This window comes from Hordeum vulgare, chromosome 6H (assembly GCF_904849725.1).
Source record: "Hordeum vulgare subsp. vulgare chromosome 6H, MorexV3_pseudomolecules_assembly, whole genome shotgun sequence".
Taxonomy (NCBI): domain Eukaryota; kingdom Viridiplantae; phylum Streptophyta; class Magnoliopsida; order Poales; family Poaceae; genus Hordeum; species Hordeum vulgare.
This window is the reverse complement of record NC_058523.1, coordinates 51,763,933-51,787,485: the sequence shown is the minus strand read 5'-3', so window position 1 is coordinate 51,787,485 and position 23,553 is coordinate 51,763,933. Positions and strand designations below refer to the sequence as shown.

At 43.4% G+C, this 23,553-nt stretch overlaps 1 protein-coding gene across 1 annotated transcript; it reads left to right on the top strand.

Annotated features, from left to right (window-relative positions):
• The first annotated feature begins 11,682 nt into the window (after positions 1-11,682).
• Positions 11,683-12,667, top strand: LOC123405058 (60S ribosomal protein L11-like). Its single transcript, XM_045098915.1, has 4 exons — positions 11,683-11,819; positions 11,881-11,944; positions 12,323-12,365; positions 12,459-12,667. Exons 1-4 carry the CDS (start codon positions 11,683-11,685, stop codon positions 12,665-12,667), a joined length of 453 nt encoding a protein of 150 aa, XP_044954850.1.
• Positions 12,668-23,553: the final 10,886 nt, after the last annotated feature.

The following is a 23,553-nucleotide window of genomic DNA, read 5'->3' as shown; positions in this document are numbered from 1 at the left end:
GTGCAACAAACTCACTTGTGACCGTAAGTAGTACTTTGATGTGGCCCCATATACAAGAGCCCGACAAACACTAGCAATACTTATTTGTTTGCGAAGCTGTATCTTGTTGACCGCCACGGAGGTTGTATGCCCACAATTTCTTTGGTCTTGAGGACTCCTTTGATGTACTTTTCATGTTACGCCAACACCATTCCTTGATTGTTTTTCCTGAGCGTTGGCTTGTTCTCACAACTTATTCTTGTGTATCTCGTAGGAGCTGCGGTGCTCATATTCTTGTTTTCAACATAGGGCCATTGTTTCTCTGACATAGTTATTCCCGTGCATGAGTGGCCCGCACGAACTGATCCACTGGACTGCATGTTCACAGCATATGCAAGTGTAGGATAGATCCTTCCATCATGACTGGGTTCTGAGGCGAATATGTTTACCGACTAGTTCTTGCTTCTCACAAGCTTGTTATTGGCACAATGCCGTGTTGGAGAAGACTGAATTCTTTATGCTCGAAGCTTCTGCTTGAGTAGCGTGCTGAAGACGGCTGGTTATCATACCTCAAAATCTTTCCTTCATGTGGCTTGCTGTGGAAGGTCGGGTTCCTTATGCCAGAAGCTTTCCGCGTTAGCCTGATATGTGAGTGCCGTATCCAGAAGGGTTTCTCATCGAGGGGGTGTACCGAGACCGTGTGGTACCATAAGCTCTTTTTGGTAGCCTGTGGGGGAAGGCTAGGTTACTTATTCTAGAAGCCTTTTGCTATGATGTGTCGTCCGATCTAGTGCTGGTTCTGGCCTCCGTTCTGAATTATCCGGAATTTTACCCATAGCAGAGCCACAACTTCATATATGCCATACCTTGACTGAGGATATTCCATTAGTCATGCACATCGCTTGTCCTTCCGGTGGTCTGGTTGTTATTGTTGTAATGGTTGCATGACTGGTGCAAACCTTATGTGGACAATTGATTCAGACGTCCATATGTTCAAACGAGGTGTTGCCGATAACAAGTAGTTGACAGATGATTCCATTTGGTTCAGCCGAGCTTCCAAGCATGTTGAGTGCTTCTTGATTCGGATAATCACAAACTTATCCATATTCCTTGCGAACCTTGTTCACCGTGCCCAGAAATTTTTATATTTGCACCGTTGAGCTTCAAGCTTTTCCTTAAAAATTGTACCAACATACGAGAGTTTTGTTGCTGTTCTTGGTGCATTCATTCTTGAAATATGTCCTTGGTGGGTGATAAATGATTCTTGGGTCCATGGGGAAAAGGCTCAAAGTTCAATTTTCTCGGCTGAAATAATCTTTGTATCGCGAACTCCATAATTTGTCCCTACTGATGTTCATTCTTGGTAGCTTTCCTGAATGCTTCCTTGGGTATGATTGGTTCTGAGGCCAACTCTCTTAGGTATATTCGGGCCTTGTCTGTTGCACACATTTCTGCTTCTGACCCATTCTTCATTCTTGACAGATCCAGTGGCAATGTTCTAAATATCAGGCGGTTGGCATAGCTTGACTTTTGTTAGAATGGGGATTATTGGGTATTATCCCCGTTGCATGCTGATCTTCTTAGACAACTCTTGCAGATGGATCCAGTCGGAGTGAAAAAATGAAACCGACGAAAGAAACGGGAATCGCGAAAAAACCCAGAAAACAAAAAAAACTCAAGTGTTGCGGACCTTAAACATGGCCAAGGATTCACTAGTATAACTAATATAGCACACTTGATGCGTCTCTAAGGGTTTAGAAGTGAAACCATACAATGCTCCTGGTAGCACTGGTCTCAAGCTTCTACTACTTCCCTAGAGAATCATCACTCTCGACATAGGACCATAGCCAAAGTGGCTTAGTCAACGTTCCTAAGGTTGTCGAGGAGAGGTATAATTTATAAGCATTTCCCAAAGGAAACTAGAGTGAGAAGAGGAATGTCATGGCTAGCAAGCAGGGGTAAGGGTATATGGTTTACCTAGGGGTTTCAGGGCTCACGGGTCGTTGCGAGGTGCGAGTGTTTCACACCAGAGGCAAGGGCCACGAGAGTTGGGGGTATGATAGAGCCGAAAACCTATGGGGTTGCCTTATGATCAATAGTAGCCGTGCCAAGTGGCAAAGATGGCTGAAATCCATCTGGGCTTTCTACTGAACACAAGACAGTAAGGTCTGGCTAGGGTAACCTATAGTCAGCCTGGATTCTCTGATACCATTCGTTGTGGCGCTCCGCCTGATTACCACTGTAGCCAGACGGTCGCCGCACATGCCAGCCCAGGAAATCACTCTGGCATGCACATTTACAACAGGTAGCATGAACATATGCATTTCTATTAATGAATATAAGAGTTTTACAAGGTGAGCTACAAGGGTGATGGCAGCGAAAAAGCTCTATCTAAGGCAACATGGTCGTGATGCAGCTCCAATCCACAGGGACCTGACTCGGTTACACTCCTAGCCACGAACGCTCTGTCTCTTCGCGTACGACGGATCCTTATGTGAACCTGGCCACGTTAAAAGCCGCTGAGTACTTTTGAATGTACTCGCAAGCAAACCAAACTAACATATACACTAAGCAAAGCAATCCATGGTATTCAAGCATGTATTTGTTATTAGAGCAATATTAATCATCATGACTTAGCATACATATCTAGCAAGGTTAATTATCAAGGTATAACAGGGTTATCTAACAAGATAACTTCTAAAGTAAATGCGATAAGGTAAAGCATATTAGGTAAATGAATTATACTCCGACTATTCTCATGATCCAGTCTGAATCTAATCCAAATCCATTCCAACTCATGTGGTCATCGACCACTCATCTCATAGCCATCCCATGGCTAATATGTCATCCAACTCATGTGGTCATCGACCACTCATCTCGTAGCCATCCCATGGCTAACTTGTCATATACCGGACATCTTTCGATGTCTACACCAGACGAGTTCTTCCATCATTATCATCACTTTTACGGTTGATCACTTACTCAGGTCTGGTCGGGCTTTCCAATACCATGGACTCGGCTATTCGAATAGATTGACACTCTGCAGAGGTTGCACACTTTACCCACACTCTGGAGTACTGACCTCGTGATCCCATTCGGGTGGACCAATATTACTCCAATGAAACTTGCCTGAACCGTGACCCTCTCATCGTACCACCGGCAACCACTCTCCTCTAGAGTCTTGCCCTCGGTGGCCCTCTGTCCTCATGACACCTACCACCGTCGTGGCTAAACAAAACTGTCCCAACCGGGGACGGGCCCAACTCAACTTAACTGGGCTCATAGGGTTATCACCGCCTACCTGATCAGGGTAGCGCGCGTGCATAACCCTGCCTCTTTGGAGGTATCGGTGAGAGCAATCATGCGAATAGCTCAAGTCAAGGCCGTCCCATATCGGCAAATGTGGTTGCACTGATGAGCCCAGACATGTCACTCTGATCATCCAATTAGGTTGGTCTAAACAACATATTTATCAAGCATGGTTGTTGTCAACAATGACCTAACATGATGATGATTATGCATGAAATAACAACGGTAGAAACATCTCAACCTATCTCTATATTATGAGTCATTAATAAAACAATATGTAAATGACAGGTTATTTCTTGACAATTATTAACTGTAAATTAGACCCTCGGAACCCTCGCATAAAACCGGCAAATAAATCGGTAGCCACCAGAACGGTCTTTACAACACAGTTCTGGGACGTTACCGAAATAACTCAACCCCGGCTCAAGACGGCTGGAAAGCAGCACAGAGCTTGAGGTGGTGTTGATAAGAAGAATGTAGTCGTTCCCTAAGGCGGCTGAAGATCAGCTCAGAGCATAGGGTCACTGCCACGGAAAGAAATGCAACAGCTGCCCGTGATGGCCGAAAAGCAGCTCAGAACACAAGCTAGCTGCTGACAAGAGAAATAGAAGGTTGGCATCCACCCCGGACGACCGAAAGCAGCTCAGACTTAGGCGTGGTGCCATCATTGAAGAAAATGCGAGCAAGGGTTTGTCGAAGTCACATACGGTTCACTACTACGCATCCAATCACAAGCATATTAATTTAATCATGCACGAACATCACAGAGCAATGCTTTAGGGCATGTATTAGATAGCCGGCTTGCCTGGGGTCGAAGAATACTCCCGGAAGAGGTGCGGAGAGTCCGCAGAAAGGATCGCCGGATACTGCTCTCTCTCGAAGGGGGATAATTGGAAACAAGGGCAAAATGGTCATTTTAACTATGTCACCACCTTGTGAAAATGATACCATCATGACGGTCTTGACGAGACGAAGACGAGGGCTTTGGAATCACCCGATCAGAGTCTCCAGCAAAAAGATATGACTCGATGAAGTTTAGGGACCTATCTGTAAAAATAAATTCCTACAAACAGGTCCCTGGCTGGATAGTAGAAAGTGTCTTCTCTGGAAATACGTTTTCCGAATAGGAAAGCGCATTCCTGGGTTTTGCGCTTCTACTTATCTAGCTGGCAGGCCTCCTCTCTCTCTCTCTGGCTGACGCACGGGTCCCGCCTCATCCTCTGTCTCGTCCTGGTCTCCTCCTTCCACCTCCCGCCGTTGCACACACAGCAGAGGAGGGTTGTCGGTGCCATCGGTCATTCCGGCGACTCGGGCCACCTCCGGCGACGGCCAGCCTACTGGCGTTCTCACAGGAGCCAGCCGCACCCATCCCGGGGGTTTACGGAGCCCGACGATGGTCAGGACGATGACGACGTCCTTCAAAGTGGGGTGGGGGGGGGGGGGCGTCGGTCGTTGCCGGCGCCGATTGTTTGGTCATCCCTCGGAGGAGTTCGGCTGCTCGGTGGCTTCTTGGGGACTCAGGGGTCCCATTTGGGGCGGTCACTAGGGAAGGGGAGGGGTTGCTACTTGGATTAGACCGAGGGGATCACGACGGTGATCCCTGCCGGAGAGGAGGAAGACGAGCTCCGACGTCCAATTCCTTGGACTGGGAGGGAGCTAGGAAGGAGGGGAGCCTGCTGGGGAGCTGGAGATGCATGGGGATGGCTCGGGCCACGACTTTTATAGCCGGCCGATGCTACTGGATAGGCACGGCCGCCGTGGCGGCCTTATCACCACACTGGAGCACCGGGCGACGGCTGGCAACATCCTAGCGTCGTGGAGTGTCCGACCTGACGGGCCTTAACTGCGATGCGACGGCTGAGGGAGGAAGGGGCCAAAGTAGGGGAAGACGACGAGGTTCACGGGTGGACAGAACCGCGGCGGCGACTGTCGTGGCTTGGGGAGGGGGAAATAGGAGGGGGAGCGGGGTCCAGGATGAGGGTGAGGCCGAGGAGAAACTGCTAGACATGGTGAAATGGCAAGAGGACGAGGGAACAACCGAGACCGAGGGCCCCAATGCACAAAGCAAACATTTGGCGCGTGATACGTCCATGTTGCATCATGCTTTCATGTTGATATTTTTCTCTTTATGGACTGTTATTATAATTTGTGGTACCATACTTATGCCTTTACTCTCTTATTTTGCAAGGTTTATTTGAAGAGGGAGAATACCGGCAACTAGAATTCTGGACTGGAAAAGGAGCAAGTCTAAGTCCCCTATTCCGTGCAACTCCAAATGCCCTGAAAATCAACGTGGAATTTTTTGGGAATACATAAAAAATACTGGGCGAAAGAAGTGCCACAGGGGAGCTGTCACGGGCCCACAAGCCTGGTAGCCGCGGCCTGCCCCCCTGGCCGCGGCTACAAGGTTTGTGGGCACCCTGGTGGCCCACTGGCCCCCCTCTTCTGCTATATGAAGGGTTTCGTCCGAAAAAAATCAGGGCAGAGCTTTTTCGAGGAGGCGCTGCCGCCACGAGGCGGAACTTGAGCAGAACCAATCTAGAGCTCCGGCAGGACGATCCTGTTGGGGAAAATTCCCTCCCGGAGGGGGAAATTGTCACCATCGTCATCACCAACACTCCTCCCGTCGGAGGGGAGTCATCTCCATCAACATATTCATCAACACCATCTCCTATCCAAACCCTAGTCTATCTCTTGTAACCAATCGCCGTCTCGCGACGCCGATTGGTACCCGTAAGGTTGCTAGTAGTGTTGATTACTCTTTTTAGTTGATGCTAGTTGGTTTACTTGGTGGAAGATTATATGTTCAGATCCATTATGATATTCATTACTTCTCTGGTGATGAATATCCATGCTTTGTGAGTAGTTACTTTTGTTCCTGAGGACATGGGATAAGTCTTGCTATTAATAGTCATGTGAATTTGGTATTTGTTCGCTATTTTGATGTGTTGTATGTTGTCTTTTCCTCTAGTGGTGTTATGTGAACGTCGACTACATAACACTTCACCATATTTGGGCCTAGAGGAAGGCATTGGGGAGTAGTAAGTAGATGATGGGTTGCTAGAGTGACAAAAGTTTAAACCCGAGTCTATGCGTTGCTTCGTAAGGGGCTGATTTGGATCCACTAGTTTAATGCTATGGTTAGACGTTGTCTTAATTCTTCTTTTGTAGTTGCGGATGCTTGCGAGAGGGGTTAATCATAAGTGGGATGCTTGTCCAAGTAAGGGCTGTACCCAAGCGCCGGTCCACCCACATATCAAACTATCAAAGTAGCGAACGTGAATCATATGAACATGATGAAAACTAGCTTGACAGAATTCCCCATGTGTCCTCAGGAGCGCTTTACCTCCTATAAGAGTTTGTCCAGGGTTGTCCCTTGCTACAAAAGGGATTGGGCCACTTTGCTGCACCGTTGTTACTTTTGTTACTTGCTACTTGCTACGAATGATCTTACCACACTACAAAAGGGATTGGGCCACTTTTCTACACCGTTGCTATTACTTGTTACTTGTTACTTTTAACTTGCTACGTTTCACCTCACTACACCATCACTTGTTACCGCTACTTTCAGTGCTTGCAGTTATTACCTTGCTGAAAACCGTTTATCAGAGCCTTCTGCTCCTCGTTGGGTTCGACACTCTTACTTATCGAAAGGACTACGATTGATCCCCTATACTTGTGGGTCATCAAGACTCTTTTCTGGCGCCGTTGCCGGGGAGTGAAGCGCCTTTGGTAAGGAAACATTTATATAATGTGCTGAAATTTATTTTCACTTGTCACTATGGAAACTGTTCCTTTGAGGAATTTTTTCGGGGTATCTTCACCACGAACGGAAGCACGAGGAGTTGCTCCTCAACCTAAGGTACCTACTGAAAATATCTTTTATGAAATTCCTTCGGGTATGCTTGAGAAACTACTGGCTAATCCTTTTACAAGAGATGGATCATCACATCCAGACTTGCATCTAATCTATGTAGATGAAGTTTGTGGTTTATTTAAGCTTGCAGGTTTGCCCGAGGATGAGGTAAAGAAGAAAGTCTTTCCTTTATCTTTGAAGGATAAGGCGTTGACATGGTATAGGCTATGTGATGATACTGGATCATGGGACTACAATCGGTTGAAATTGGAATTTCATCAAAAGTTTTATCCTATGCATTTAGTACATCGTGATCGGATTTATATTTATAACTTTTGGCCTTGTGACAGGGAAAGCATAGCTCAAGCTTGGGGGAGGCTTAAATCAATGATATATTCATGCCCCAATCATGAGCTCTCGAGAGAAATTATCACTCAAAACTTTTATGCTCGGCTTTCTCATGAAGATCGCACCATGCTTGACACTTCTTGTACCGGTTCTTTTATGAAGAAGGATATTGACCACAAGTGGAATTTATTGGAAAGAATCAAACGTAACTCTGAAGATTGGGAGCTTGAAGAAGGTAAGGAGTCAGCTATGAATTTCCAGTTTGATTCCGTTAAATCTTTTGTTGAAACAAACACTTCTAGAGATTTTAGCGCTAAGTATGGACGTGACTCTGAGATAGTAGCTTCTCTATGTGAATATTTTGTTGCTCATGTTGATCTTCCCAAAGAGAAGTGGTTTAAGTATCATCCTCCCGTAGAAGTCAACATAGTTAAACCCAATCTAGTTGAAGAGAAAGTCATTGCCTATAATGATCCTATTGTTCCTTGTGCCTACACTGAGAAACCACCTTACCCTGCTAGGAAAAATGATTATTCTAAAGCTCCAACTGTAATACGTAGGGGTTACATTAGACCACTTGCACCCCCTGAGGAAATTAGAGTTGAACCTAGTGTTTCTATTATCGAAGATCTCTTAGCCGAAGACATAGACGGACATGTTATCAAATTCTGTGAAGACTCCGCTAGAATTGCTAAACCTCACGCGAAAGACAAATACGGACCTGTAGTTGGCCTGCCTGTTGTTTCTGCCAAGATAGGAGATCATTGTTATCATGGCTTATGTGATATGGGTGCTAGTGTTAGTGCAATACCCCGGTCCCTATATGATGAAATCAAAGATGAGATTGCAACTTCTGAGTTAGAACCCATTGATGTCACTATTACACTAGCTAATAGAGACACTATCTGCCCTGTGGGAATTGTGAGAGACGTAGAAGTCCTATGTGGTAAGATGAAGTATCCTACTGATTTCCTCGTCCTTGCTACTGCACAAGATAGCTTTTGTCCGATCATATTTGGTAGACCCTTTCTCAACACTGTCAATGCTCATATTGATTGCATTAAACAGACTGTCACTATTATTTTCGAGGGTGTGTCTCATGAATTTAACTTCTCCAATTTTGGAAGACAACCCCATGAAAAAGAGTCGTATGGTAGGGATGAAATCATTGCTCTTTCCTCTATTGCCGTGCCTCCTACGGATCCTTTAGAGCAACATCTGCTTGAGCATGAAAATGATATGCATATGGATGAAAGAGATGAGATAGATAAAATTGTTTTAGAACAATATCCTATTCTTAAGAATAATCTGCATGTTGAACTACTTGGGGATCCTCCCCCACCAAAGGGTGATCCTGTGTTCGAGCTAAAACAGTTACCAGATAAACTTAAGTATGCCTATCTTGATGAGAAGGAGATATATCCTGTTATTATTAGTTCTCACCTCTCGAATCACGAAGGGAAGAAGTTATTAAAAACTTTTAGGAAGCACCGTGCTGCTATTGGATATACTCTTGATGATCTTAAGGGTATTAGTCCCACTCTATATCAGCACAAGACTAAAACTGATCCTGATTCTAAGCCAGTCGCTGATCATCAATGGAGGTTAAATCCTAGGATGAAAGAGGTCGTGAGAAAAGAAATATTAAAGCTTCTGGAAGCAGGAATCATTTATGCTGTTGCTCATAGTGATTGGGTAAGTCCAGTACATTGCGTACCTAAGAAGGGAGGTATCACCGTCGTTCCTAATGATAAGAATGAACTAATCCCATAGCGGATTATTACTAGCTATAGGATGGTGATAGACTCCCGGAAACTGAACAAGGCAACCAGGAAAGACCATTATCCTTTGCCGTTTATCGACCAAATGCTAGAAAGGTATCTAAACACACACACTTCTGCTTTCTAGACGGTTATTCAGGTTTCCCGCAAATACCTGTTGCACAATCTGATCAGGAGAAAACCACTTTCACCTGCCCCTTCGGTACCTTTGCTTATAGACATATGCCTTTTGGCTTATGAAATGCACCTGCCACCTTTCAAAGATGTATGATGGCAATATTCTTTGACTTTTGTGAAAACATTGTTGAGGTTTTCATGGATGATTTCTCCGTTTATGGTTCTTCCTTTGACGATTGCCTCAACAACCTTGATCGAGTCTCACAGAGATGCAAAGATACCAACCTCGTCTTGAACTGGGAGAAGTGCCACTTCATAGTTAATGAAGGCATCGTCTTAGGACACAAAATCTCTGAGAAAGGCATTGAAGTTGATAAGGCTAAGGTTGATGCAATTGAGAAAATGCCTTGCCCCACAGATATCAGAGGTATACGAAGTTTCCTAGGTCATGCTGGTTTCTATAGAAGGTTCATTAAAGACTTCTCTAAGATTTCTAGGCCTCTTACCAACCTCTTGCAGAAGGATGTTCCTTTTGTTTTTGATAAGGATTGTGAGTAAGCTTTCGAAATACTTAAGAAGGCCTTGATAACTGCACCTAATTTTCAACCACCTGATTGGAACTTGCCCTTTGAAATCATGTGCGATACTAGTGATTATGCTGTTGGTGCTGTTCTAGGACAAAGAGTTGACAAGAAGTTGAATGTCATTCACTACGCTAGTAAAACTCTAGACAGTGCCCAAAGAAACTATGCCACTACGGAGAAGGAATTTTTAGCAGTCGTATTTGCATGTGAAAAGTTCAGATCTTATATAGTTGACTCCAAAGTCACTATTCACTCTGATCATGCTGCTATTAAGTACCTTATGGAGAAGAAGGACGCTAAGCCTAGGCTAATTAGATGGGTTCTCCTACTACAAGAATTTTATTTGCACGTTGTTGACCGAAAGGGTGCTGATAACCCTGTAGCAGATAACTTGTCCAGGCTAGAGAATGTCCTTGATGACCCACGACCTATTGATGACAACTTTCCCGATGAGCAACTGAATGTCATCCGCACTTCACATAGTGCACCGTGGTATGCTAATTACGCAAACTATATCGTAGCCAAATACATACCACCCAGTTTCACCTACCAGCAAAAGAAGAATTTCTTCTTTGATTTGAGACACTACTTTTGGGATGATCCTCACCTTTATAAGGAAGGAGTAGATGGTCTTATTAGACGTTGTGTGCTTGAACATGAACAGGGACAGATCCTGCAGAAGTGTCATTCCGAAGCCTACGGAGGAGACCATGCTGGAGATAGAACTGCTCATAAGGTATTGCAATCAGGTTTCTATTGGCCCACTCTCTTCAAGGATGCCCGTAAGTTTGTCTTGTCTTGTGACGAATGCCAAAGAATAGGGAACATCAGTAAACGTCAGGAAATGCGTATGAACTGTTCACTTGTCATTGAACCATTTGATGTCTGGGGCTTTGATTATATGGGACCCTTCCCGAGTTCCAATGGGTATACTTACATCTTAGTTGCTGTTGATTACGTCACTAAGTGGGTAGAAGCTATCCCCACTAGAAATGTTGATCACCACACCTCTATTAAGATGCTTAAAGAAGTCATTTTCCCAAGATTTGGAGTCCCTAGATATCTGATGACTGATGGCGGTTCACAATTCATTCATGGTGTTTTCCGCAAGATGCTCGCTATGTATGATGTCAACCATAGAGTATCATCTCCTTATCATCCTCATTCTAGTGGTCAAGTGGAGTTGAGTAATAGGTAGATCAAATTGATCACTACAAGAAATATGCTCATACATGATGTTTTTTAAGACGTCGTTGATGAATTCGTCATAAATCTATGACGATTTCATCCGAGATTCTCGTAAATCGTTTTAGGGGATCAAATCTACATATAAATTACGACGACGTGAGTCAAAAACGTCGTAACCGCTTAAGATGAGATCGTCATAACTTCTACGACGATTATAAAAATGTCGTAACACTCAGAACCCTTCTCATGGATCGATGACATGGCGTCCATCCATCCATCCGTCCATCTCTACATCCCACATCCATCCATCCATCTATCTACAAGGAAAAAACTAAAAAAGACATAACCCCACCCACAGCCCAAAAACCTATCTCACATCCCCCATCCCACTCTTCCTCCCTCGTCCCCATCTCCTCGCAGCCGCCGCCGCCTCCTCCCCGTCCCCTCCCCCCTCCCGATCCCCACCTCCTCCTCATACTGTACGAAGAGACCCCTGGCCGTCCAGCCGCCGCACGCGGCGATGGGGGCGGCGTGGCGGGGCCTGCTGCTCGACCAGTGGCGCGGGATCCAGGACGACGGGGAGGTGTACGACTACCACGGCGACCCGTCCGTGGTCAAGCATCGCCGCCGCCTCCTCAACCAGGCCAAGGAGCAGTGGTACGGCCCTGGATTTCCCCCGCACCTAGTCGCTCCCCGCTTCACGAATGAATCGTTGTAGGTATGCTTCGTCGGCCCTCGTCGGCCGCTTTGCCGACTGCGGCCGCGCCGGTCACAAGGACGCGGTCGGTAAGTATAGCATGTGTCAGTATATTGGTGGTTAGTAGGCTGCTTGTCCTCGTTCTCGCATAGAGATCTAGCGCTCTAGTTTGTGGAACTGTATCAAGACGAACTCGGTACTGGCCTATTCTGTCCGAGGTGTGCGTTGTAGTTTCCTAGTAGGAGATGCATCGGCTTCTGATGCTGCTACCATGTAACCATTGTTGTCTCAGATGTGGTCAATCGTTTCTGTTCCATTTCGCTAGTTGTAGATTGACCTTAATTCGTGTTGTCTGTGTGGCACCAAGTAGTTGAAGAGATTTCTCTGCATCCCTGGTCTCTGGAAAACACAGCTTAACTGCCGACCATTGATGGTAACTTCATTGTTGTTGTTTACATGATAGGTGCTGGAGCAACTGAGTGGACAATCACGAGTTTTCTCCAAGGGTTAGTTTCTTAAATCTGCCCTGTTCCCCTTTGGCCATGTCAGTTGTGGTCAAGGTTGGTTGTCCTAACAGGAACCATATTGTTGTATTGCAGCGAGGTACACTGTCAGGTCGTTCGGTATCAGGCGTAATGAGAAGATCGTGTGCTACATGACTATTAGGGGCGAGAAGGCAATGCAGCTCCTGGAGAGTGGCCTGAAGGTGAAGGAGTACGAGCTCCTCAGGAGGAACTTCAGCGACACCGGATGCTTTGGCTTCGGCATCCAGGAGCACATTGATCTCGGCATGCTCATTCCACTCTAAACTGAATAAAAAAATCTGACGGGACTGCACATATATCTTGCACTGAATCTGACCATAAGCCCAGCAAGAAATTAAATATAGGATGTGCTTTTGAATCGCTGCCGACCCAAGTTTGCAAATAGACTATGGTCTTGTGATCTTTCAGCTTATTGCAGTAATGTTATTCCTTCTTATTTTCATTTTCTGGTTACTTATAAAGTTTGATTTTCTCCGTGGAACTAATCAAAGATCACATCCTTCCATATTTTGATTAGGCAGGAGGAAGTGGAAGGAGTACTTGATGGACTCAATCGTGCTCTCAGGTTTCTCTCTCTCTCTCTCTCTCTCTCTCTCTCTCTCTCTCTCTCTCGGTTCTGATCCATTTTTCTAAGCTCATGCCAATATTTTTGTTCAGACGAGGGGGGAGGAAGCCGATGCAGTCGCCGGAGTCCTGCTCCTCCTCACTGCTGATTGCTGTATTCAGTTCATCTGCAGTCCGGTTGCTGATTTTTCTTGATTTTTTTGGTCTGTCCAGATGAGCGCGATGAGGGCCGCCAACAAACGAGATGAGCTCAAGGGGGTGATGTAGACCACCCTCAAGATCGAGGGCATCGATGTGCGTTTTGCTCCTCCCCATTTTTAGCTTCGCCGTCGTTGCTGCTGAATTCATGCTGCTGTCTATGGCCTGTCATATTTTATTTTCGTACAGTCTGAATATTTCAGTGTCGTGGGGGATTCATAGGATGCATCCCCTCTAAGCTAGCGTCAAAAGCTCTAAAGCGTGCTACCATAGCAGTAACAATTCAGCTGTAGATTCTTAGTGAAAATATGTAGCATGAAATGAAAACTCTAAGCAGAGCACACTAAGCAACCACTATTAATTTCCTCATGAACACATTATCTGACGACTTATGTGATGCAGGAGGATGAGCTCGGACTGCCACCGACACCTCGAGCATCGCTCCGTAGTTAGAACCTGCAAGTAATTTTTATGTGCCGTTGTTCTCAACTGTTAATGTGATGTGAGGAGTCTTTGTGTTTGTTACTTGAGCGATCCGTGTGAGATGTTTATACCAGTGGCGCCTTTTACGGTTAATCCGTGCGTGCAAAGTAGCTAGTATCCTGCTCTGTTCTGCTCCATCGCCGTCACACGGGGATTTTGAATTTGCGATTGTGTGAATCCCGGTGCATAGCATTCGTTCTTTCCTGATGGCCTTCTGTTTTGCGGTAGCGAACTACTCTCATCACAGTTAGCTGTCAGTGCACGTCAGGTTACGATAGAGATAATACAAGTTTCCTTATTTAAGATCATTTCACTGTCTATAGTTTCCAGTCTTCTGTTTGGAGATATGCGTTCTCTTTTCCAGTTTCATTATTTTTGTAAACTGAAATCCATTTTAATTATTTACACACCCCTTTGTTCCTAGACATTCATCGTGACACATGTGTGGGCATATTGACATTGCATGATTATTGATTATTTATCCACTTATTTGTGTTTCCATGGTCATCGTGCCATGGCCATGATCATCGTCATCGTGCCATGGCCATGTCTGGTTAGGGATTGGTCTCTGATTGTAACTACACTACTTGAAGTAGAAGCATTGTAGTAGCTAGCATATCATGGTGACGTTGCTCTTATAGGAGTTTCTATTTCCAATGTCTTTTCATGTAGTATGAATTTTATGCTTGAAAAAATATAAAACATGTGTTGGTTGTCATATTTCTAGAGAAGAGGTAATATGGAGGATGTAATGTGAATTGGCTAACTTCTAATTTTTCCATTGATTATGATCAGGTTGATGTTGAGGTGTGTGCATTTCTATGCATGGTCTCTGGCCTCGGCGTCTTTTGTTTTCCCTGCGTCGTTCGACGACAGTGGTGCTATTTGGCATCGGCTACAAAATCACAAAGGTGAGCTTCTACGCTCCTCTCCCTCCTCTGATCCATTTGATCTGAGCTCATGCCTATTGATCCATGAACCATTAAGTCACGCATATGATGGTCGCTCTGGGTTCATGGCCATTGCGCAATGGCTATCTTCGTTAGTACTTAGTTTTTTTGGGGGAAATGATGCCTTGATGGACACATAGGAAATCCAAGAGATGTACATATATTTTTCCTGATTTGGTCATGAAACTGACATGCGATTAAGTCATGTGATGTCATGTATAGCAGATTGGCTTCTTTATTTACAAAGTTATAAATGTCCGTTGGCTACCTATGCTTTAGCTTTGTAAGTTGACACACTATTTTTCTATGGGTCATGAAAATTGGCAAGGGATGTAAATTGTTGTGATGCCTTATACAACAAATTAGCATCCTTGTCCAAAAAATTACATGTCCAGAGGATGCACATGCTTTAGCTTTATAAGTTGAGATACACTAGTATATATGTTCTGTGCAGTTTTATGGAAGTGACAACAGCTTTTAATTCTTGTTGTATGTGCATGCTTAAACTTTGACTAAGTTAGATAAATAACAGCGTGATAACTGCGTGATAGAGAGGTCATAGACATTTATATCTTCCAAACTGACCATGCATCAGCTTGTCTTTGACTTGGAAGTTTGTATTTTCCTGTTTCTACGCACTGTGCATGTTTCCAACAACTTGATATATTGCCCAGCTCTATCACCGATTTGCTACTCATTAGATCATAGTGTAATATCCTTTCCTTTTTAGAGAAGGATGGTACCATATAAAATGCTACTGGCAATTTTTGGAAAGCACAACTAGTATATTTGGACTTCAAAATAATCTAGTTGTATCTGGTGATGGATTTCTTAACTTTGTTTTCTATTTGGCACCTGGCAGAGCCAGCATGATGAATTTGAGGCAAAGTTTTTGGTGGAGAGAGCTGCGCTTGAATCTAAATATCAGAAGATGTACGAGCCACTGTACTCAAAGGTACACCAATTGATACCAATGCCGGTGCTTATTCTGTTTTACCCTGTTTCCAAACTTCACTTTGACCCCTGTAACCGGTGTTTAACTCTCACCTGTACCATAATAATAACTGCTAAACTTGGATATAAAGAAATCATTTCTGTTTTGCATGCTTCATACAATACAAATTGTCTTGTATCATATTTGATGCGGTATGCCATTATCCATCCGATTGATTTCTCGCACCTGCAAAATGACAGCGTCATGATGTTGTCAATGGTGTGGTTGAGGTAGAAGGTGTAACCAAAGACGATTCAGGTGAAGCTGCTGCAGATCAGAAAGGTGATCATATGTTGTTGTGCTAAGATCTTTTGAGTAATTTTCCATGCTGGAAGATGATACATAGTAAGAACGGAATATAATCTCCAACTGTCTTTGACCTTGGTTCTGGTCTTTCAGGATTAGAGTAGAATTTCAAGTTTTGGGGGCTAATTAAATTTAATACTTTAATTATTCAACTAAATAATTAATCTATGTTCCATGGTCTGCCTTCCCTTACATAATCATGTACAATAAAAGCATCGTTGTCCGGATCAATACTACAAAGCAATCAACAATACAAAGCTACAGAGATTACTTTCAATACCAATACTATTCATGCATGCTAGATGCAGTAAGCTAGCAGAAAATACCTACTGCTGCTTCAGTGAATAGATGGTGTTCAAATTCTTTGCTTGTGGCCGTGATTAACATGCAAAGACTCGATTTATAGCGCTCCTTGTCTAGTTACCGATTCACAGGATGGTTCTACTTCCTCTTGGATTTGCAGGATTTGTGGTTACTGCTCATGTGTCATTTTTCTTCTCCTTCCCTTTTCATAGCTAAATATATGCATTCAAGATTGTTTGCTATAGTAGTAATATATGTAAGTTGGTTGTTTACAACTCTTGGGTGTAGTTATAACATATAAGAGCTTCTTGGATGCGAGGTCATGCTGTTATTAAAATACATGCAGTGTTAGTTTACACTTTTTTTTGTAAATTTTGTTATTTAAATACCTGCAGTGTTAGTTCATATCTTATTCTTATTTTTTGCACATGTGAAGTACAAAGCCAAGTGTGAAGCTATGAAGCGTGTCAACAAAGAGTAGCATATGTATTGTAATAGTAGGCAGTAGTAGGTATATCTGGGTTGTGGTGTAGTGTAAAGATTGTAATAGGAAAATTTAATGTTGGTTTGGACGAATTTCATTTGCTCCCTAGCCTGTTTGAAATATTGATTCTCAATGTGATTTGAATACCCCTATGAAATGGAAACATGACAAGGGGACCAAGTTATGATATTTATTTGACAAAACGTGAATTTTTTGACGTGTGGGATTAATTTTGAGATCAACATGACATGTGGGACCAGTACAAAATAAAAATGGCCAAAAAAGAAAATCAATAGAAAGTAAAAGGCCATGAAGCAAAATTCGAACAAAATACTAGAAGTGGCTGTAAATATGCTAATGCCCCAAAATAAGCCCAATAAGAAAAAGCCCCAAAAAATAAACTAGCCCATGTGATCAAATGAAATGGGCTGGGCTGATTTCAGCCATGGCGTTTTGATTTCGTCGTAATTTTGCCACGTAGGACTGCCACGTAGGATTGGATTAGATTGCCAACGACGATTTAGGATCGTCGTAGAGGTTACGACGATCCAAGAATCGTCGTAAAGGTTACAACGATTTTGATCAAAACGTCGTTGCTATTCATTTGTGACGCTCCGTTTTCGACGCTTGGTTTTTCGTCGTGAGATCGTCGTAAACTAAAAACCGTGACAATGTAGCGACGAAAATATAGCGTCGTGTATTAGCATATTCCTTGTAGTGGATCCTACAAAAGACTGTCAATAGATCTCAAAAGAATTGGTCTAGCAAACTTGACGATGCACTATAGGCTTATAGGACTGCTTATAAGAATCCCATGGGCATGTCACCGTATAAAATGGTTTACGGTAAGGCCTGTCATTTACCTCTTGAGCTAGAAGACAAAGCTTATTGGGCAATCAAAGAGCTCAACTTCGATTTGAAACTTGCCGGTGAGAAGCGGTTGTTTGATATCAGCTCATTAGATGAATGGAGGGCCCAGACATATGAGAATGCCAAGTTGTTAAAGGAAAAGGTTAAGAGATGGTACGATAAAAGAATACGAAAATATGAATTCAATGTAGGTGATTATGTCCTGCTATTCAATTCTCGCTTAAGATTCTTCGCAGGCAAGCTTCTCTCTAAATGGGAACGTCCCTACGTTGTCGAGGAAGTATATCGTTCCGGTGCCATCAAAATCAACAACACAGAAGGTAATTTTCCAAGAGTGGTAAATGGGCAAAGAATCAAGCATTATATCTCTGGTACTCCCATAAATGTTGAGACCAATATCATCAATATCATAACTCCAGAGGAGTACATAAGCGATGTTTATCAGCCTGTTTCAGACTCTGAAAATGAAGTGGTATGTGTTTCGGTAAGTAATTGGACTCCAAAACTTTTCCAGTAGGAAGTTTTCTCCGTTTTGGAGTTTATGGAAAAATAGAAAAATAAAAAGCAGTCCGGAGAGCGCACGAGGCGGCCACAAGCTTGGTAGCTGTGACGTCCCCCTGGTTGCGGCTACAGGGCTTGTGGGCACCTCGTGTGCCTCCCGGACTCCGTTTTCTTGCGGAGCACTCCTTCTGGTCCAGAAAAAATCATTATATATACGCCCGAGGGTTTTGATCTCTGTATCACGCAGTTTTCCTCTGTTTTTCTTTTCGAGCCTGTTTCTGTTGCAGATCTAGATCGTCATGACTTCCCCAAAAGCTCCTATGGACAAGATCTTCGAGAAGGTCATCAATCCCTACCTCACGGAAGTGCTGCAACACCCTCAATCTATTGAGATGCGTGAGGGGATGTTGGACATCCATGATGTTGAGGGGCCTAAGAAGACCGGAAGCATGGAGACGAGGCTCGAAGCAATGGAGCAACAAGTCTTCAGGTGCCAAGGGATGGTGGAGCGCGGACTGAACGCCAACCACATGATGATCACGGAGTTCACCAACAAGCACAAGATGGATGCCAATGACATTGGGAAGCACCTCTCCAGGCTCTATGACAGGGTTGATCAACTCCAGGGCCAGATCTATGACCTGCAGAACCAAAACTGTGAGTATGAGTATAGATTTAAATCAATACGGTTGGCTGCAGATTTGAGGATTCTGACGACTCGTTCATCCTGCCATGATGGAGCACCTATGCCTTGGAAGATGGAGGATCAAACTCATGTTGCAACTCCTCCACCACCACCACCAAAGGAAGACAACTGAGCATTGGTATGGGCAACTCCCTTGGCTTGTGCCAAGCTTGGGGGAGTTGCCCTGGTATCGTATCACCTTTATATCTTTTGCTTTTACCTTTGTTTTAGTTCTTTCCTTTTCAGTTTTTATTTCTTCTCTTAGTGGGATAAGTCTTTAGTGTTTAGTTTGAGTCTTTTGCCTTGTGTCTCCCCCGATGTATTCGAGCTTGCGAGCTATATAATAAAGAGTATCTTAGTCAAGGGCTTTGTTTTGTGCCGTGATCAAAAGTATGAAAAGAACGATAACATGAAAGATCATGAGATGATCTTATGGAAAGTGATAGCTTCACATATAACAAGTATGATGGTTGAAACTTGTTGAGAATAGACCAACATAGACCCCAGTCATTGTTGCAATTAATAAGAAGTAATAGGAAAGAGAGGTTCACTTATAAATATATCATCTTAGACACTTTCTATAATTGTGAGTACTCGCCAAACTATTACATGCTTAGAAGTAGATGTTGGACAAGGAAGACAACATAATGAATTGTGTTTGCTTGATTCCAAACAATGTTATATCTAGAGATCCCTTAGCATGTGACGATTGCTTCCATCTCATATTAGCCAAAACTTCCGTACTAAGTAGAAAATACTCCTTGTGCATCCATAAACCTTCAACCCAGTTTTGCCATGAGAGTCCACCATACCTACCTATGGATTGCGTAAGATCCGTCAAGTAAGTTGTCATCGGTGCAAGAAATAAAAAGTTGCTATCTAAAGTATGTATGATTTATTAGTGTGTGGAAAATAATCTTTGTACAAACCTGTGAAGAGGAAGACATAAAAGCGACAAACTGCATAATAAAGTTCTTTATCACAGGGGAAATATAAAGTGACGTTCCTTTACACTAAGAGGTCGTATATCAAAACCTTAAAAGCGCATGACAACCTCTGCTTCCCTCTGCGAAGGGCCTATCTTGTACCTTTACTTTTGTTCTTGTGAAAGTCATGGCGATCAACACCAATTCCCTATTTCGTCTTCATCTTCGTGAACGTCACATGCTAGGGAAAGATCTATATTCATATATCAACTTGGAGATGAGTACTTATGCTTTATTATTGTTGACTTTACCCTTGAGGTAAATGGTTGGGAGGCAAAATTATAAGCCCCTATCTTTCTCTGTGTCCAACTGAAACTTTAATACCATGAGTACCACGAGAGTTGTAACAATTGTGGAAAACAAAAGAGATGATTGAGTATGTGGATTTGCTTTACAAGCTCTTATTTGTCTCTTTCTGATGTTATGATAAATTGCAATTGCTTCAATGACTATGGACTGTTGTTGGCTACTTCTCGGTAAGGTTTTTGATTCATACTTTGCTTTGTGAAGGAATTGTTACTTTCCCATAAGAATCTTTATGATGTATTGCTGTTCTATGTGTGATCATGATGCCCTCTTGTCCGTATTATGTTTTATTGACACCTTCATCCCTAAACATGTGGACATGTTTATGGATCTTGGTTTTCACTTGAGGACAAGCGAGGTTTAAGCTTGGGGGAGTTGATACGTCCATTTTGCATCATGCTTTCATGTTGATATTTATCGCTTTATGGACTGTTATTATACTTTGTGGTACCATACTTATGACTTTTCTCTCTTATTTTGCAAGGTTTATTTGAAGAGGGAGAATACCGGCAGCTGGAATTCCGGACTGGAAAAGGAGCAAGTCTGAGTCCTCTATTATGCGTAACTCCAAATGCCCTGAAAATCAACGTGGAATTTTTTGGGAATATATAAAAAATACTGGGCGAAAGAAGTGCCAGAGGGGAGCTGCCAGGGGCCCACAAGCATGGTAGCCGCGGCCTGCCCCCCTAGCCGTGGCTGCAGGGCTTGTGGGCACCCTGGTGAGCCACTGCCCCCCTCTTCTGCTATATGAAGGGTTTCGTCCGGAAAAATCAAGGCAGAGCTTTTTCGAGGAGGCGCCGCCGCCACGAGGCGGAACTTGAGCAGAACCAATCTAGAGCTGCGGCAGGACGGTCCTGTTGGGGAAATTTCCCTCCCGAAGGGGGAAATCGTCGCCATCGTCATCACCAACACTCCTCTCGTCGGAGGGGATTCATCTCCATCAACATCTTCATCAGCACCATCTCCTATCCAAACCCTAGTCTCTCACTTGTAACCAATCGCCGTCTCGCGACGCCGATTGGTACCCGTAAGGTTGCTAGTAGTGTTGATTACTCTTTGTAGTTGATGCTAGTTGGTTTACTTGGTGGAAGATTATATGTTCAGATCCATTATGATATTCATTACTTCTCTGGTCATGAATATATCCATGCTTTGTGAGTAGTTACTTTTGTTCCTGAGGACATGGGATAAGTCTTGCTATTAATAGTCATGTGAATTTGGTATTCGTTCGGTATTTTGATATGTTGTATGTTGTCTTTTCCTCTAGTGGTTTTATGTGAACGTCGACTACATAACTCTTCACCATATTTGGGCCTAGAGGAAGGCATTGGGGAGTAGTAAGTAGATGATGGGTTGCTAGAGTGACAGAAGCTTAAACCCCAGTCTATGTGTTGCTTCGTAAGGGGTTGATTTGGATCCACTAGTTTAATGCTATGGTTAGACGTTGTCTTAATTCTTTGTAGTTGCGGATGCTTGCGAGAGGGGTTAGTCATAAGTGGGATGCTTGTCCAAGTAAGGGCAGTACCCAAGCGCCGGTCCACCCACATATCAAACTATCAAAGTAACGAACGCGAACCATGTGAACATGATGACAATTAGCTTGACAGATTTCCCATGTGTCCTTGGGAGCGCTTTACTTCCTATAAGACTTTGTTCAGGCTTGTCCCTTGCTACAAAAGGGATTGGGCCACTTTGCTGTACCGTTTCTATTACTTGTTACTTGTTACTTTTCACCTGCTACGTTTCACCTCACTACACCATCACTTGCTACCGCTACTTTCAGTGCTTGCAGTTATTACCTTGCTGAAAACTGTTTATCAGACCCTTCTTCTCCTCGTTGGGTTCGACACTCTTACTTATCGAAAGGACTACGATTGATCACCTATACTTTTGGGTCATGAGCGCACTCTGGCCAAGGTCACCGCGTGCATGGCATGCTCCTGAAGGCGTCTGCGTGTGCAATCATGTCCAACAGGTTCTTCACTGCTCAAGTAGACAAGATAGGAGACTGGAACTGGCGAGGTGGCTTTGCGGAAGAACAAAAACTACCGAAACAGTTTCTGGCAGCAACTGTTTGTGGTGCTTTCTGGAGAAACGGATGAATGAGAGGATCTCAATCCTTGTCACAATGGAATATGATAGGAAGGAGAATAGGCTTGCCAAATTTGAAGTCATTTAGACCCAATTTGCATACACTTCCTTCACAAACCACAAACTAGTCCAGAAAGTATAATCTGGAGAAATGAATGAATGAGAGGATCTCAATCCTTGTCACAATGAATTTGGCTCAAATTTGGGGGAAGATGATTATTTGAATATATGGAGATGCTGGAAAAAATTCAGCTAATTTGGGAATTCCTACATGGTACTTCCTTCACAAAGCTTCCAAATAGGCAAAAACTTAGGGGAATTTCTTGGACACCATAGAAGAAAGGGATGGAGCTGGTTTTTGGTATTCACTAGTGATTTAACAATATAAACCAGCATGAAAAGTTTATGGTCAAGAAGATCAAGGAATAGAGCACTTCCTTTGCAAATTTCCCAACTGGACAGAATTTGCAATTTGATATTGTGCTCAAAATTTGAATTATGGGGCTTGGTATTTTGATGGAGATGACCAAGATATGGATAGGAGAAGCTCCACAGATTATTTGGGATTTTTTCTGGCTAGCAAAATGGGAGTTCCTTTAGAAAGTGCCCAAAATGCAATATTGGCATTAACTAGGAAAATGCAATTTTCCTTTATTCTATGATGGCCAATATTTTATGGGAGCTCAATATGATCACAAAGAATACCTCCACAAGTTTTGCTGGATTTAATTCCTTCAACTGGTAGAAAAAGGAATTAATTCTAAATCAAAAATATTGCAAATGACTTGGCAATATTTTTGCATATCCTGGGTTTAAAGATAAGGGATGATCACTAGGAAAAGGTTTGGGAGGCAACAGGGCAAAAGAAATTGGGGTTCCTTTGAAACACGAGAGATCAGGGTTTCCCTTCCGGCAATTCGGAAGGTAGGGTTTTGACGGCAAAAATCCGAGAAGATATCTTGGGTGGAAAGGCTAGACTGGGGAGAATTTTTGGGAAGGCAAGGCTAAATGACCATCTTCACATACCCAGGAGTGAAAGAAATCCGATAACACCGAGCAAAAAGATGGGGTCAAATCCCGCAAAATGAAAAAAAATGAGGGAGCGAAAACTAGGGTGTTACAATTGAGAAATCTTTTCAAGTTCTTTCCATCTTATAAAGTTTTGCCTCTTTTTCCTACCGAAGTGCTACACAAATTTTCTATTGAATTCTTGCTTGTTCCTCATGTCATCCTTCATCTCTTTGCAACCTTCAAGGTTCGTTGCTTTCACTCGTTTGTCAAATAAGAAACTAAGTTTTACCTCTTCGCTTTCTCTTTCGCTTCTCATTCTAAGATCTTGGGTCGAGATCTCTTGTTAGTGGAGGAGAGTTGTAACAGCTCGGAATCGACGCTCCAGAATATTCCCCTTTTATCCATTGTGCCTGTGTG

Excerpts from the sequence above, each read along its gene's own strand:
- LOC123405058 (XM_045098915.1), top strand. The coding sequence starts at position 11,683 with ATGGGGGCGGCGTGGCGGGGCCTGCTGCTCGACCAGTGGCGCGGGATC. Across the intron at positions 11,945-12,322 it reads GCGCCGGTCACAAGGACGCG|GTGCTGGAGCAACTGAGTGG; the intron begins GTCGGTAAGTAT and ends TTTACATGATAG. Across the intron at positions 12,366-12,458 it reads ATCACGAGTTTTCTCCAAGG|CGAGGTACACTGTCAGGTCG; the intron begins GTTAGTTTCTTA and ends GTTGTATTGCAG.